At 37.6% G+C, this 14,555-nt stretch overlaps 1 protein-coding gene across 8 annotated transcripts in view; it reads left to right on the top strand.

Moving 5' to 3' along the window:
- smoc1 (SPARC related modular calcium binding 1) overlaps window positions 1–14,555 on the top strand; it is a 143,809-nt gene that overhangs the window by 95,199 nt on the left and 34,055 nt on the right. For 2 of the 8 annotated variants that reach the window (XM_012968040.2, XM_012968039.2), the window contains exons 6-7: window positions 8,447–8,536; window positions 13,587–13,670. In XM_012968040.2, coding sequence (XP_012823494.1) covers window positions 8,447–8,536; window positions 13,587–13,670 — 174 coding nt within the window. 8 annotated transcript variants of the gene reach the window in all.

Below are 14,555 nucleotides of genomic sequence, written 5' to 3'. Positions count from 1 at the left end.
GTCTGGCAAGATCTGTTACGCATAAAACCATGCTGGCACAAACTAATAGTATTGTGAACTGCAATGTATTCAACTATCCTATCCCTTATTACCCCTTCCAGAAGCTTTCCTACTACTGATGTCAGACTAACAGGCCTATAGTTTTCAGGCTGAGAACGAGATCCCTTTTTAAATAACGGCACCACATTAGCAATCCGCCAGTCTCTCGGCACCATGCCAAACCTCAACGAATCCTGAAAAATTATGTGAAGAGGCTTGGCAATCACAGCGCTCAGCTCATTTAATACCCTGGGATGAATCCCATCCGGTCCTGGACCTTTGTTTACCTTTACATGTTCAAGTCTCTTTTGAATTTCCTCCTGAGTGACCCACGCGTCAGTAGCTAAATTACTAGAACTGGGCATATTAAAAGGGAAGCCTTCATTATCTGGCTCCTCAGATGTATAGACAGATGAAAAATAAGAGTTCAAAATTTCTGCTTTTTCCCCGTTCTCATCAACCAACGTACCCCCCCGTGATAATAAAGTTCCCACCCCTTCTTGCTTCATTTTTTTACTATTCACATAATTAAAAAATAATTTTGGATTCTTTTTACTCCTAGCTGCAATATCCCTTTCCATCTCTATTTTAGCTTGCCTGATAGCTTTTTTGCATGCTTTATTTGCTTCCTTGTACCTGATGAAAGTTTCCGCTGTCCCAGCTAACTTGAATGCTTTAAAAGCACGTTTTTTATTACCAACCTCGACCTTAACTCTTTTATTCAGCCATAAAGGTTTTGCTTTGCGATGCCTCTCCTTGCTTACAAGGGGAATATACTGTTGTGTATACTTGCAAAGCAGTACAGTAGTAGAGAAGTTATAGCCCCACATATAAAATTGCAGTCACTCGGTTGTGGTACTGAAGCCTGGATACCTGGTGTGGTATCATAAACACGATACAATAACATTTTAGGCAATCGATCTGATGAAAGATGACTTGACTGCCTGAAACGTTATTCTTTTCTTACTCACTGTGACCAAAATAAATGGGCTAAATACCCTTCATTCGACTGCGTATATGTGGCTCCTATATTTTTCTTTGCATCCTCAATAGTTACACACTGGTACAAAGATGATCAGGGAAACAACTAGGGTTGCCACCTTTTCTGGAAAAAAATATATCTGCCATTTAATAGGTTTAATTTTTTCCCTATTAATAACATTGGCATCAAACACTATTTCTACCTGCTAAGACCAGTATAATAGCAGCCAGATGGCAACCCTAGGCGCAACAGGTGATTCAAACCAAACTGATATAATTAGACAATTGCAAGGTAAGGAGTGGCAGCAGAATCAGGCCGGTAAAATGGCCCTTAGCTCTGGCCTTATAGAAGGCGGTTAGGACATGACTGGCCTGTGACTGCCAACGGTGAGCTTTGCACCATGCACTAGATTTTCTATCCTGTGTGAAGTACAGATCACAGCCACATCTGGGACCCAGGTTCTTGTGTCCATTAGTGCTCTTGCACCTCTGCTCTAGGTCTTAGTAACTGACCGCTAGTGTAGCTTGAGGTAACGCAAACTGGCAATTCCCATCATCCTCAGAACAGCTGGAAGACTTCAGGTTTGAAATCCCTGAGCTGAGCTAATGTGCCTGTAAGTTTATTATATCATATTTTATGTCGAAAAAACACTTATGGAAAAGTTTGACATGTTGTGGGTGATGGTTTTGAACTTCACCGAATGCTTTGTGAATATACATGTATAGATTCCATGGCTTTATATGTGTATGGTTATGCTTAGGAAAACAATCAGAGCTGCCAGCATCTTGGAAATATGGAAAATAAAAGTATGATTGTACAAGTCAAATAATGTAAAGCTTATTCTGTTCAAGAGAACAAAGATACAAAGAATAGCTTTGTCGTGCCAGAATTCTGATCCCCACTATCCATATTTAATATGAAACAATAAGCAAACGTCTCTCTGGGGTTTGAATAGCAGGGCAATGGCGGTGAAGTTAATATACAAAATGAGCACACCATATGTATTAATGAAAACCGTCCCGAGGAAAGTCATAACATTTTTATACATTTTGTATAGGTTCTCGACTGCAGAACGTATCATGTTTTGCCTGGATACAGATGTAATACATTTGAAGAAGAAATATTATAATGTTTTAAATCTTAAAATTAATTTGAGGTGCAAACAGTCATATGGGCAGTTGTGTGTTGGATGGGATAATTTACTTATTTTTATGGAATATCAGCATTTTTATTACATGAGCCTCCTTCCTCCCTGCTAAGGGCACAAGGTTTTCTATTGAGCTCCACAGGACACTCATAGCCCATGGTCAGAACTTTGGTGTTTTTTGTCATAATACCATCCATAGGGCCTGTGCCATGTGACTGCTAAATAGGGCTGTGAGAAGAGTAGGAATTCAGCTAATCTGTAACTTTTGGAGATGCCTCTGCTGAAAATCAGGATGGAAAATACAAACTGAACTTCAATTTGCACATTAAAATTGTTTGCCTTTGCCAAACTGCACATAGCGTGTTCTGTGGCTTCAGAACTTGTGGGCACATACATAAACCCAAAGCATATAAAGAGCACAACTTGCACTTGTCCAGTGCATTAAAGTAACATAGCTTTAACAATGATTTGTTCGAAAAAAAGAACATGGAAAGAGTCAGCCACAAGATTTTGTGTGACCAGGGTTTTAGTTGTAGGGATAGTCCCCTGGGAGACATAGAAGCATTGAGAGTGAGAGAATATATTTGTGAGGATAAGATTTTCTTGGAGAGCATTTTGGGAAGTAGAGATTTTGTGCTGGGAGCCAACATTTAGGGGCACATTTACTAACCCACGAACGGGCCGAATGCGTTTTTTTCGTAATGATCGGTATTTTGCGATTTTTTTGGAAATTATCGCGACTTTTTCGTTACCAATACGATTTGCGCGAAAAAACGCGAGTTTTTCGTAGCCATTCCGAAAGTTGCACAAAATCTGGTGATTTTTTCGTAGCGTTAAAACTTGCGCGAAAAGTCGCGATTTTTTCGTAGAGTTAAAACTTGCGCAAAACATCGCGCCTTTTAAGTTTTACCGCTACGAAAAAGGCACGACTTTTCGCGCAAGTTTTAACGCTACGAAAAAATCGCCAGATTTTGTGCAACTTTCGGAATGGCTATGAAAAACTCGCGTTTTTACGCGCAAGTCGTAATGGCTACGAAAAACTCGCGTTTTTTCGCGCAAATCGTATTGGTAACGAAAAAGTCGCGCTAATTTCCGAAAAGTCGTAAAGGCGCCGAAAAAATCGCAAAAAATACGAAAAAGTCACAAAATGTTCGTTTTCCAATCGGAATTTTTCCAATTCGAATTCGTGTCTTAGTAAATCAGCCCCTTAGTTACTGTTCTGCATTGCTTTAACTTTATATTCCTTGGTGTTTTTACTAAGGAGCCCACTGATAACCTTGAGTTGTTCTATATCACAGACTACTCAGTTTGATTAGTATCAATAAAAGATGAATACTGATGAAATCCACTTTCCTGCAAGCATGGTCACACTTTCCTAGATCAAATTCTATCAAACTTCCACCTAGTTGTTGATCAGTCACCAAGGTATTAATGACCATTGTCTGTTACGTGTTGATCACATTTAATAGTTCCATAACAACCACTGGTAAGCCTGTCCTCTAAGGGGCATATTTATGAAAGTGTGAAATTAGCGCAGAAAACCTCACCAACGTTCTGTTCATTCCTATGGGATTTTTACAAGCGTAATTATCAAATGGTTAACTCTAACTTTTACCCATTGACAAATACCCTTCTAAAATTCCCATAGGAATAAATAGAGAGGGGGTGAATTTTTCTGTGGTGAGATCTAACCTGCCAGTAGTAAGGGACTAGTAATCCAGAATGGTGTGGATATTTCTGCAATTTGGATCTCAATACTTTTTGTCTACTAAAAAAGCATTACACATTAAATAAACCCATGACATGAACATGGAAGTTGAAAATATTTTACCTTTGACCCCTTTGTGACCTAATTTGCATATGCAAATTAGGATTCGGTTGGGGATACTGACGAATCCTTTGTAAAAGATGTGGCTGTACCCCAAATCCTAATTCGATCACACAGGGGTCAAAGGTAAAAAAAGGAAAAAAAATATCCCAAAATAGTGGGTTTGTAGCATCTCTAATTTTAATCATACATCGTTGAATCACTTTGCAAAAGTGGATCCTTCCTTGGGGTAGTAATATTATAGACCCTCCCCATAGGATTGTATCACCAAGGTTCTTGGCAGCCAACAGATTCCCTCAGACCCAGCAAATTTAAGCAACGTGATCACCTAGAGCAGAGAACTATAACCTGTCAGCCTTCAGTTAGTGGAGTTATATTTCAGCAACAGCTGGAAAGCCACACGTTACAGATGCCTAAGATGAAGTAACACTAAACACATAAACTATTCCTTTTTTTCAGTGGAAATTATTACCAACAGCAGTTATATATAAACCTTTCTCCACTTTCATTATACTCTGAGTTTATAGTCACTTTTTCTGTTATTAATGGAAAGCAACGTAGCAAACACAGGCTTTATCGTGCTTGAGGCATCCCCTAGGACTTTGTTGTACTAATGCCCTGACTAACCTGATAAAGAGATACTCGCAGCTTTGTCAAAAGTGCTTCATTGGGGTTATTTATCTAGATGAAGAGGCAACCCTTCGGGCACCCCATCACAAAGGCGGCTATTGACACTTATGTAAATAATAGCTGAGTTTTAGCACCAGAGGTATCAATGCAATTATTCCCCCCTTTCAGACCCTCTGTGTGTGGCTAGGTTTGGTTGTGGGAGCACGCTGCCCAACTTTAGGTAAGGTAATCGTGACACTGATTTGCAGTATTATGTTTCTCTCCTATAACATAACAAGGGTACATTGCAGTTTCTCAAGTTCACCTGCCCGTGGTGTTGCTAGCAAAGTGACTCTGATGTCATTTAAAGTCATTTTCTATTATTCATTAACTCAATGTAGAGTTGTCTATGAAGATTTTCATTCATCCAGGTCATGGTATATCTAGTATAAATAAATGTAAAGCAACTGGACTTGTTTAGTAATCATTGAAGACGTTTCACTACTCATCCGAGCAGCTACTTCAGTTCAACTTACTGAAGAAGCTGCTCGGATGAGTAGTGAAACGTCTTCAATGAATTCTTAACAAGTCCAGTTGCTTTAGATTTATTTATACTAGATATCAATGTAGAGTTATTATAAATGTAATTTCTTTCTAAATGACATGTCTGTTTTTTGTGTTATCTGCCCTGTTGGTTGTGACTCTTCAAACAATGTAAATAGAAGATTGCTGATTAACAGTGGATTAGTGGCTGGAGGACCACAGGCATGTTTCATACATGTTCAGTGTAGAAAGGAACTAATGAATACTCCTTTAAATTATCTAGTAGAATTAAGTCTAAAACAACTGGACTTTTCTGAGTTTTTTCTTGAAAACGTTTCACCACTCATCCAAGTGGCTTCTTCAGTTCAAATGACTGGTAGGGAAATCCCCGGTATTTAAACTCTTGATGGTAGTACAGTCACAGACATCCAATCACAATGGTTCCATTGAACTTGTTCAGTTAGGTGTTAGCTGAAACTGACAGGTGTAAGAAGGTATGATCCAATCACAATGGTACCTTTAAATTGCAATTCGATTTACAGATTATTTTAGAGGCACTGAAGATGTTTAATTCATCTACGTTGGAAAGTTGCTTGGAATTATATTATCTTATAATATGCCAATACATGGATTACATTACAGTAACAGTGCAATAGTATTTTGGTACAAACCGTAGCATGGAACATTTACTACTTGGCTGATATAGAGACTTCATTGAGTCTTAAGCATTTAGAGTTTAAGCAGCTATTACCTTTTATTTGGATCAGAACCCCTTTGCACTGCAATGAATCACTGTTGTGTATAGTGGAATAATGAATAGTCTTTATGCACAGCAAATGACCCAAAGAAGTAGTAGGAAAGAGAGAGTTTAAAGCTCTGCGGAAAATCTCAGGTAATTTGGGACTGTTTCAAAGTCCTCCTCTTCCAATATGGATGCAATTTCTGATATTAGGTCAGTACATATGTAAATTATTTCAGCAAAAAAGAAAATTTGTGCCTTCAACCTTGACGTTCTTTAATCAGAACAGAGAAAAGCAGATGCCAACAACCACTGTCAGTCTTCCAGCTGCCTGGGGAGGTCTTGGCCTTTTACTAGGATTTTTCTTTAAAGAATAGTTTTCCTAGGAATTTAATCATCAAAGCATATATCATGCCAGCTTGCCTGTCATTGGAAAAATATATATATTTTATCCAAATAACATACAGCAGTTGGAGCAGAAAATATATATTATTGTAGGGAGATGGAGGCATTTAATCCTCAGCAAGTTGGTGGTCAAATATAAAGCATTTTTTTCCTAGTCTTTTTTTGGGAGAATCCAGATTGACATTTTTCATTCATTGGCAGCTATTGGATTACCTATACTAGGCTGAAATCATTAGTAATTATAGTTAAGCTTTACTAGTTATCATTAGTTCTGGATCATTTCAGATAAAAATATAAATAAATAAAATTCATGACGTGAGCAATGTCGGATCTTGACCCGCCTTTCTCCCAACCTTAACCCCTTTTTGCCTCTTTTACTTACCAACCCCAATAAACACACGGACACCAATTCTTGGGATAAAATGGCCGCAGAATATTTATTAATAACAAAGTTTTAGTTTAAATCATATCATAAAGAACAAATAAGAAACAAAACATCTCATGAACACAATATATGTATAACAAACAACCAACTTTGAATAAACATAAACCATAACAAGCCATAACAAGTCAATAACTGCGCAGCGCAACTGGCGCTGCCAGCTGCCCTTCCAGCCCGGAACCCCCTACCCAACAAAACTCACCTCCTGATCCACTTACTTGCCCCTGAGGTTCCAGGCATGCCAGCCCCAATCAATTATCAAACTCCCTTCCTAACCCAACCATTGTTTTCCCCCAACTCAATCACCCCGCCAACACCACTCGTTGCCTCCACCTCTATAGGGAGGGAGGGTGGGCGTTTTCCTATGCTGCCTAAAATGGATGAGGAGCGGGAACAGTTTTAACTATTTATACCCTCAATACAAAACCACCAATCACATATAACTGGGAGTGGCTATGTCTGCCCTACGGCTACGTCATGCCCCTGCTTCCCTACGTTTCCCTACGGGTCATTGGGCTGCTTTATGCTAACAGGTATCTTACTTTCAAAATGAGAAGTAGCATTTATATATCTAGATAATATACAGTATATATAAATGTGTACATATTTAATATTATTTTTCCTTATGCATAATAGTGTATGATTGAAGCATAATATGACAATGCATCTAACCAGTTCCCATTAATAGACTTTTCTGGACATGGTCATGCTAATTTTTGCCTTTAACATCAAATAAAACAAAACCATAATATAATTGTACATTATTCTTTTTTAGGCTAATAAGGTTTAAGGCATTTCTGAGAAATTTTGACTGATGCAATTTTCCATGTGTTAGAGCTTGCCTTGGATTGCTTCCCATTATACTCAATATGATGCGCCATTTAAAATTACATGAAAGCGCTTCTTTGGGTAATAAATGCTCCCAAGTGTAATGCTTCCAGTTGACTATAAAAAGCTGTGGAGCATTTGCTTTCTTTTGGTAATAGAGTCTGCTGTGTAAGTCTCAGATTAGCATTACATTTTAGAAGTTTCATGTAAATCAAGGAAAAAATTAGCCTTTTGTCCTAAAAAATACACATTAAAGAAAAGAGGTATAACTACCTTTTTTTAGACATCAGTGCCTTATAATAAAAACCAGTATTGTACAGCCCATAGGCATGCGTACTAACGCATAGCAGTATATTTATGTCAAATATATTTGCTGTGGAAACAATATAAGTTTAAAGATCAGTTACCATCCACAGATGAAATAAATGTATTCATACAAAGCAGTTTTACTTAGCAAGCAGAGCTGTCTGCTGGGACTGGGGACATTATGGCACTGAGAAAAAATATTTTCATTTTTTCTTGTTTTATGTCTCCCAGCCAAAAGTGTTATGTTAAGCCCATACAGGTTTTCAATATATAAGCAATTTGTTTTAAGGTTTCACAGTTAATTCTGAAAAGCTAATAAACCTCTCTATGAACCAAGGATCATCAATCAAGACATCAAATGCTTGAGTGCTTTCATTGCTTTAATCAATACAAAACGTGGAAAATTCTAGAAATGCTTTAAATGGTGAGTAATTTTATAGGCCACCCCCCCTCCATCCTCACCATAATTTGTTGTTTGTGTCTACTTGTGTCTGTGTGTTAACGTGGCTTGGCCACGTGCCATTCAAAAACATTCAACAGTTCTGTAGAGTAGATAGCATTTACCTCAATAATGGTAGTTTCTTTTCGATTCTTTCTTACCCTCAATTCAGATGATGGATCAAAACCCACTCCCACCGTGGAAAGCCGGCATGTTTTCGAAGGAGATGGTAAGTATTTAGCATTTTTGTAGCATGTCCTTCGCTTAGTTAGCCTCTTCTAGAGAGACTTTCCAGGTGAGTACTAGCTGCCTTCCTTTTAATCCAATAGGAACTGCTAGATGCTTCACTGCTTGAAATAACTATAAATAACACAGTTTCTATATTGACCGATAATAACAATAGCATTGGTTAATTGTCAAAAAAACCCTGTAAGACTCAACCAGCCACCCAAAAATCTCTTTATATTCTTTTACCAAAAGATTCCTTACTGCTATAGGGCTATCTAAAACTAGAAACATTAGAAAATACTTCAAATGAATCCCTTTAGGGTCTGGGGGTAAATATTAATAAAGCATAGTTTGTCCTTCCTCAGTTTAAGCAGTAGGCCAAGACAACAATATACACCAAGTTCTTATGAATGGAAAAGACAGAGCAGCAACATGGCTCTTCAGTGGAAGCTACAACTTCATAGTTATATAAATGTATGCAAAATAAGGGTTTGAGGGCATAACTACTTGGTCATGTTCGCTACTAACTGTTTTAGATCTTGTATAGTGCTGTTTGTGAACGTTTCAAGAACATTTTTCTATTTTGGCTCTGATGTGCAGAACTGTAGCCAGCCATATATCTTTCCAGTCTGTGAAAGTTGATTCACTTTTACAAATAAACAACTTTGCTTGTGTATTAGTTTCTGGTCAGTCCTGTGAAATGGAAAAAGTCATCCCCTTCAGTGGATGTGCGTCATTCTTTTATGATCTCATGGAACGTAATAGTTATTGTACCCATGTACATGCTTTTTAGTTCTGGTAGTCCCTGCAGCACAGCGGTGCTTCTAGTGATGTCATGGCACCAAAATGGACCCATGCAAGGAAAACAGCTCTAGTTCTGCTTGGAACCTTAGATGATCTGCTTGGGCTACCAAATAAAATCCATTTCCATTCTTTTCTATTAATTCTTTCTGTCATTTTTGCAAATCTTTCATTGATAAACACGTGTCTTTTTCAACCTAATAACCATGTCCATGTGTTTAAAAGATGCCTTCTAGCACTAGTCCCTCTTGCTTTCGCTCTGTACGGTACATCTCTGTAAAAACTATATGTTGTCCTAGCTCTCTCCCTGTGCTTCACCTGACATAATAACCAGTGACAACACATTTGAAACACAAACAGGTACACCCGATTAGAGGGGACATACCTCAGGTCTACACTATAAAAGTTGTTGTAGGTATCACATTCTGACACTAGGAAGGATAGACATACTACTTTTAAATAAAAACAGTTATTTGCAGTCATTCCACCATGCATGTACAAGTATTACGATATTGTTTTACAACTTATTCATCCAGAAGAAAGAATCATTTACCCATACTTCACATATGGGTCACTTAGGAGAACACCAATTCCCAGGCACCAACTGCTCCTAACATGTTCATATTTAAACACCGTTTCATTGATTTATCAATACCTAAACAAAAGTGATAACACATACCCCAGGGCCGGAACTAGGGGTAGGCAGAAGAGGCAAATTCCTAGGGCATAATGATTGGGGGGCGCCAGACAGGAGCCTCTCCTGCCTACCCCTAGTTCAGCTACTTTGTCATTGCCCCTGCCGCTTGTCATTAGCGGTGGAGGCAATGACCGATCAGATCGCATGCGCCGTTGGGGGGGGGGGCGATTGGGCGAATGCCAAAGCACACGCGAGGGGGGGTGGCCGACCCGGTTGCCTTGGGCGCCCGGTCAGCTTGGCCCGCCCCTACATACCCTATTAAACTGCGACCATTATACATGTAGTTGCGATACCCATACAAGAGCACTCATTTGCCTCACCTTGGTTACCTCTAATAATGGTTTTGTTTATTGTTTTCCACTGTACTTGTTTGTAGCAGAATTGGGTGGTAGGGAGTTTGCCGACTTTACTATTAAATACACATGTATAAAAAAGAGCTTGTATGATAAATGATTGGCTGTTCTTGGGACATGTGACCATGCTGTAAAATACACCTCTATATGATAAAGTGTTTATCTGGTAGGGGATTGCCTCTTCGGACTTGTGGCACCTCTGCAATAAAGTAATTCATTGGCTGGGATATGTGACCACGCTGTAAAATACACCTCTATATGAAAAAAGTTTTTTCCACTACCGTGAATATTCAAAAAAAGTTGGGTTTAGGACTAAATATTTGTTCTTGTATTTTTTCACGCGACTGTTTACTATTTCCCTTATTTTTTCGTTTCCTGCAATTTACTAAAAAACTTTTAAAATTTCCCTCAATGTTCATTTTTACCTAAAAGTGTCCCTCTGCTTTGGGGAGGCATCTATAATGTTTTAAGTTTTCCAGCATTTAGTAAAACTATTGCTTTGAAATGTCAACAAATATGTTTTCATGCCAGAATAAATGTTCTTACAATGGCTTTCTATGGGAGTCTGGCTTGGGAGAGAATATATTTGGGTGTATATTTTTTACACAGAAATTTTTTAAGTCAATAAGAGACCAAGTTTTGGAGAGTTTTTTTTCTGAATTTTAGTATAAGAGCCCCTTTATGTCCGTCCCACATTTACTGCTAATTCTGTCAAGGCCCTTTCTATGTTGTACAATAGTTATGTAGAATGCAAATGTTGGGTCTTTATAATAAAGATCCATGGCACTTGTGCTTTTAGATTCCTGGTCATAAATGATGTCAGGGCTGCTGTTGTTTTCAAAGAAAGGAAGCAGAAACTGCACTTCCTGTGAAGAGTAAAATTGGCTATAACATTATCATCATTTGAGTTACTCACCTATAATTCATGTAAGCCATCAAAAATATATTTTGTCCTCTACTTTTTTGTTTTCAAAGTACAGCTAGGCATTTTGAATGCATAAATATGAAGACTGATGCACTGTTACTCATTCTTTACAAACACAAATAAAACCTTTTTAATTTTGATGATGGTGCCCCTATTATAATGTATTTAAAGAGTATTTTTATCACAGGAGACCTGTATGTGTTTTATTATTGTGTAGCTTTGCATTTGCCAATTATAAACCCTTTGCTCACATGAAAAATTACGAAATATAAAGGTATGTGGGGGTTTGAACTAGAATGAGACAGATATATATAACTGCACTCCATTTCTCCGTTTGTATGAGATAATTGCTTGGGTGCCAGAATTAAAAAATTGCATTCACAGTTCTTGCAAAGTGAAACAAAATGGTAATTTATTGAACTAATAAATTCAATAATTTACCATTTTTTTCACTTTGCAAGACCTGTGAGTGTAGTCTTATATGATGTTTTATTGAAAAAACTCTAAAGTTTATTGAAAAAACTCCAATGTTTCAAGTACAAACAGTAAAAGAAGAGTTTTTATAATAAACTTTTTTTCTTTTGCACCAAGTCCCTGAGCGTGCGGTACTCTATCTCTATATGTATATTTTTTACCTGCACCGAGGGATGTTATTTTGGTGACGGGTGTGCTACACTCTGTTGTCTATATATATATATATATATATATATATATATATATATATATATATATATATATATATATATATATATATATGTATAAACCAGAGCACAGAAAAATGAATGTATTAAAAGGACCATTCTCCTATGCAAAAGCATAGGAGCTTCTAAACATATTATGTCTGAATACACTGGGTTTTCTGTAAGATTATAGGGCACGTGTACATCCACAGGTGCAGTGAACAAAGTGCAATTTGGAGGTGGTGGACTGATCTATGCCAAGTGCAACTAGATGAATTTTGACACAAGTACCTTTAATGAAAAAGGGATTTTATGATCAAATGACTGCGGGGAAGGTACGGGGACCACAACTACACTTGCGGATGTACATGAACCCTAAATAGTGCTCAGTAGTCCTCAGAACCCTGCGTCAATTATTGCAATTCAGTTACAGCAAATGATTGGGGCGTACGTCACCTAAAATGATTCCATGCAGACTTTGAAAATATTCGACACAGCTGTGCCGTCTTAATTTAGCCAAATGGAATTAAATTGCGTAAGGTGCAGCACAATTGGATCAAGAGCACCGCAACCACAATGATGCTGGAATTCTAAGGAAAATGCTGCATTGTGGGTAAAAAAACTTGGCTCAAAACTGCACTTTTCTCACTGCACTATGAGTGTACATGTGCCCTATTATCTTATAGAAAACCCAGTGTATTCAAACATAAAGTGTTTAGGGACTCCTTTGCTTTTACATTTTTGAAAGGCACATGAGAATAGTTCTATGTGTTGTGTTTCTTTGTCAGATGTGTGTTTCACTTACAGAAAAACATCAATAATAGCATACATTTGTGTGTGTGTATATATATATATATTTATTCATATCTAAAGTCTATAGCTACCGAAAGCAAACATGCCTGGTTCAGAGTTTTTTCAAGTCAAGAAATGAAATGATGCACAAAAAGCTGGAATTTAATGACATACAAGTTGGCAATTAAACTGTCTAGATTAAAACAATGATCTGATTTCACTGTGAGAACAGATCAGTTTTGTTTTCCTAGACTTGAATTGAGAAACATTCACGTGAAAAGTCTGGGTCACTGGATCTGTCTGAAAAAACTGTATTAAAGTTTGTAGTGTGAATGAGGCCTAAATATTTAAAGGGAACTGTTTATAACAAAGAAAACAATTTTTCACATTCCAGTAATTATTGGACTTTGAGGTTTTTGTAACCTTGCAAAAGCATTAGGGTTACCAAACGTTATCCCTTAGCCAGGGGATTGGGCCTATATACCCTTTCCCATTTTGCCAAAAGCCAAAGCCAAAGTTCTACTCTTATTATGACTGAAACCATTGATCGTTCTTAAAATATAAGACAAAACTCAACATTTGAAGTTTTAAGGTAAAACCAGGGATCATATGAACTTTAACTGGACCCACCTATTTGGCTTCTCCCAGGAGGAATACAAATTATTATTTACTGCATATTTTCTGCTTGTCATTATTCATTTTGGCTAAAGGTGAAGACGAGGGTGTTTTATTTTGCTGGACCTGGGAAAAGGTAGGAAAAAAAACTGTCTTACAGGACTTTTGTTTGTTTTTTTTTTATACAGGGAGAAGAGGCCCTCACCCAATACTTAGGGGTGAAATTCAGAGTTCGGATCATCCATCACAAAACGTAGGGGGTGGGGTCATAGGTAGGGATTCTTTTATTAAGTATTGGAATCCTGACTTTCTCTGTCAGGATATGGGATGGGGGGGGGGGGGGGGTCAAAGGGTCCTTTTCAAGTTACACTATTTACTTTTACTTCTGAAAGTAGGAAAAGTTGGTTGCACTAAGCCATAAGAGTAAGCACAGGACAGGGAGCAATAATAATCTGTAAATTGTGTTGTGTTCTGAAATCAAAGCTAGCACCCACTCCCCAGTCATTGAAACATTACTCTCTGTCAGCCTCAGTTACTAATATAGACACAACTGCTAGTCACAATAATGTGCAGTAGTTTGTACACTTAATAATAATAATGCACTTGTTGTGTTTATTAATGTGATTGAGGCATTGGGTGCAAAGAGCGCCCCACAGAGATGCAGGGAATCCTTATGCCCTATACTTCTCATTATAAAAGCATGAATACATCCTTTGCACATAGCATCAGACAAGATTATGTTTGTGTTTCAATAGTTCCATGTGATTGAGGGGCATGTAACTATATGCCTATATATATATATATATATATATAAAAAAAATGCTAGTCAGCAGCACACCATAAGATAAAGTTAATACCTGGGTGCCTGTGCGAAAAAACAGTATACAGGCTCAAATGACGGCACACACAGGATTTGTTAATAGAAGTCACTGGATCAAACGAAAATTGATTACATCAGAGGTTTATTAGTTCCAACGTTTCAGCTCCACACAGGAGCTTTCGTCAGGGATCCCGTTGGAACTAATAAACCTCTGATGTAATCAATTTTCGTTTGATCCAGTGACTTCTATTAACAAATCCTGTGTGTGCCGTCATTTGAGCCTGTATATATATATATATATCCATTTTATTATGACCACAGTTTTTTTTAAATCATA

Source organism: Xenopus tropicalis, chromosome 8, assembly GCF_000004195.4.
Source record: "Xenopus tropicalis strain Nigerian chromosome 8, UCB_Xtro_10.0, whole genome shotgun sequence".
Classification (NCBI taxonomy): domain Eukaryota; kingdom Metazoa; phylum Chordata; class Amphibia; order Anura; family Pipidae; genus Xenopus; species Xenopus tropicalis.
This window is presented reverse-complemented; position numbering and strand designations above follow the sequence as displayed.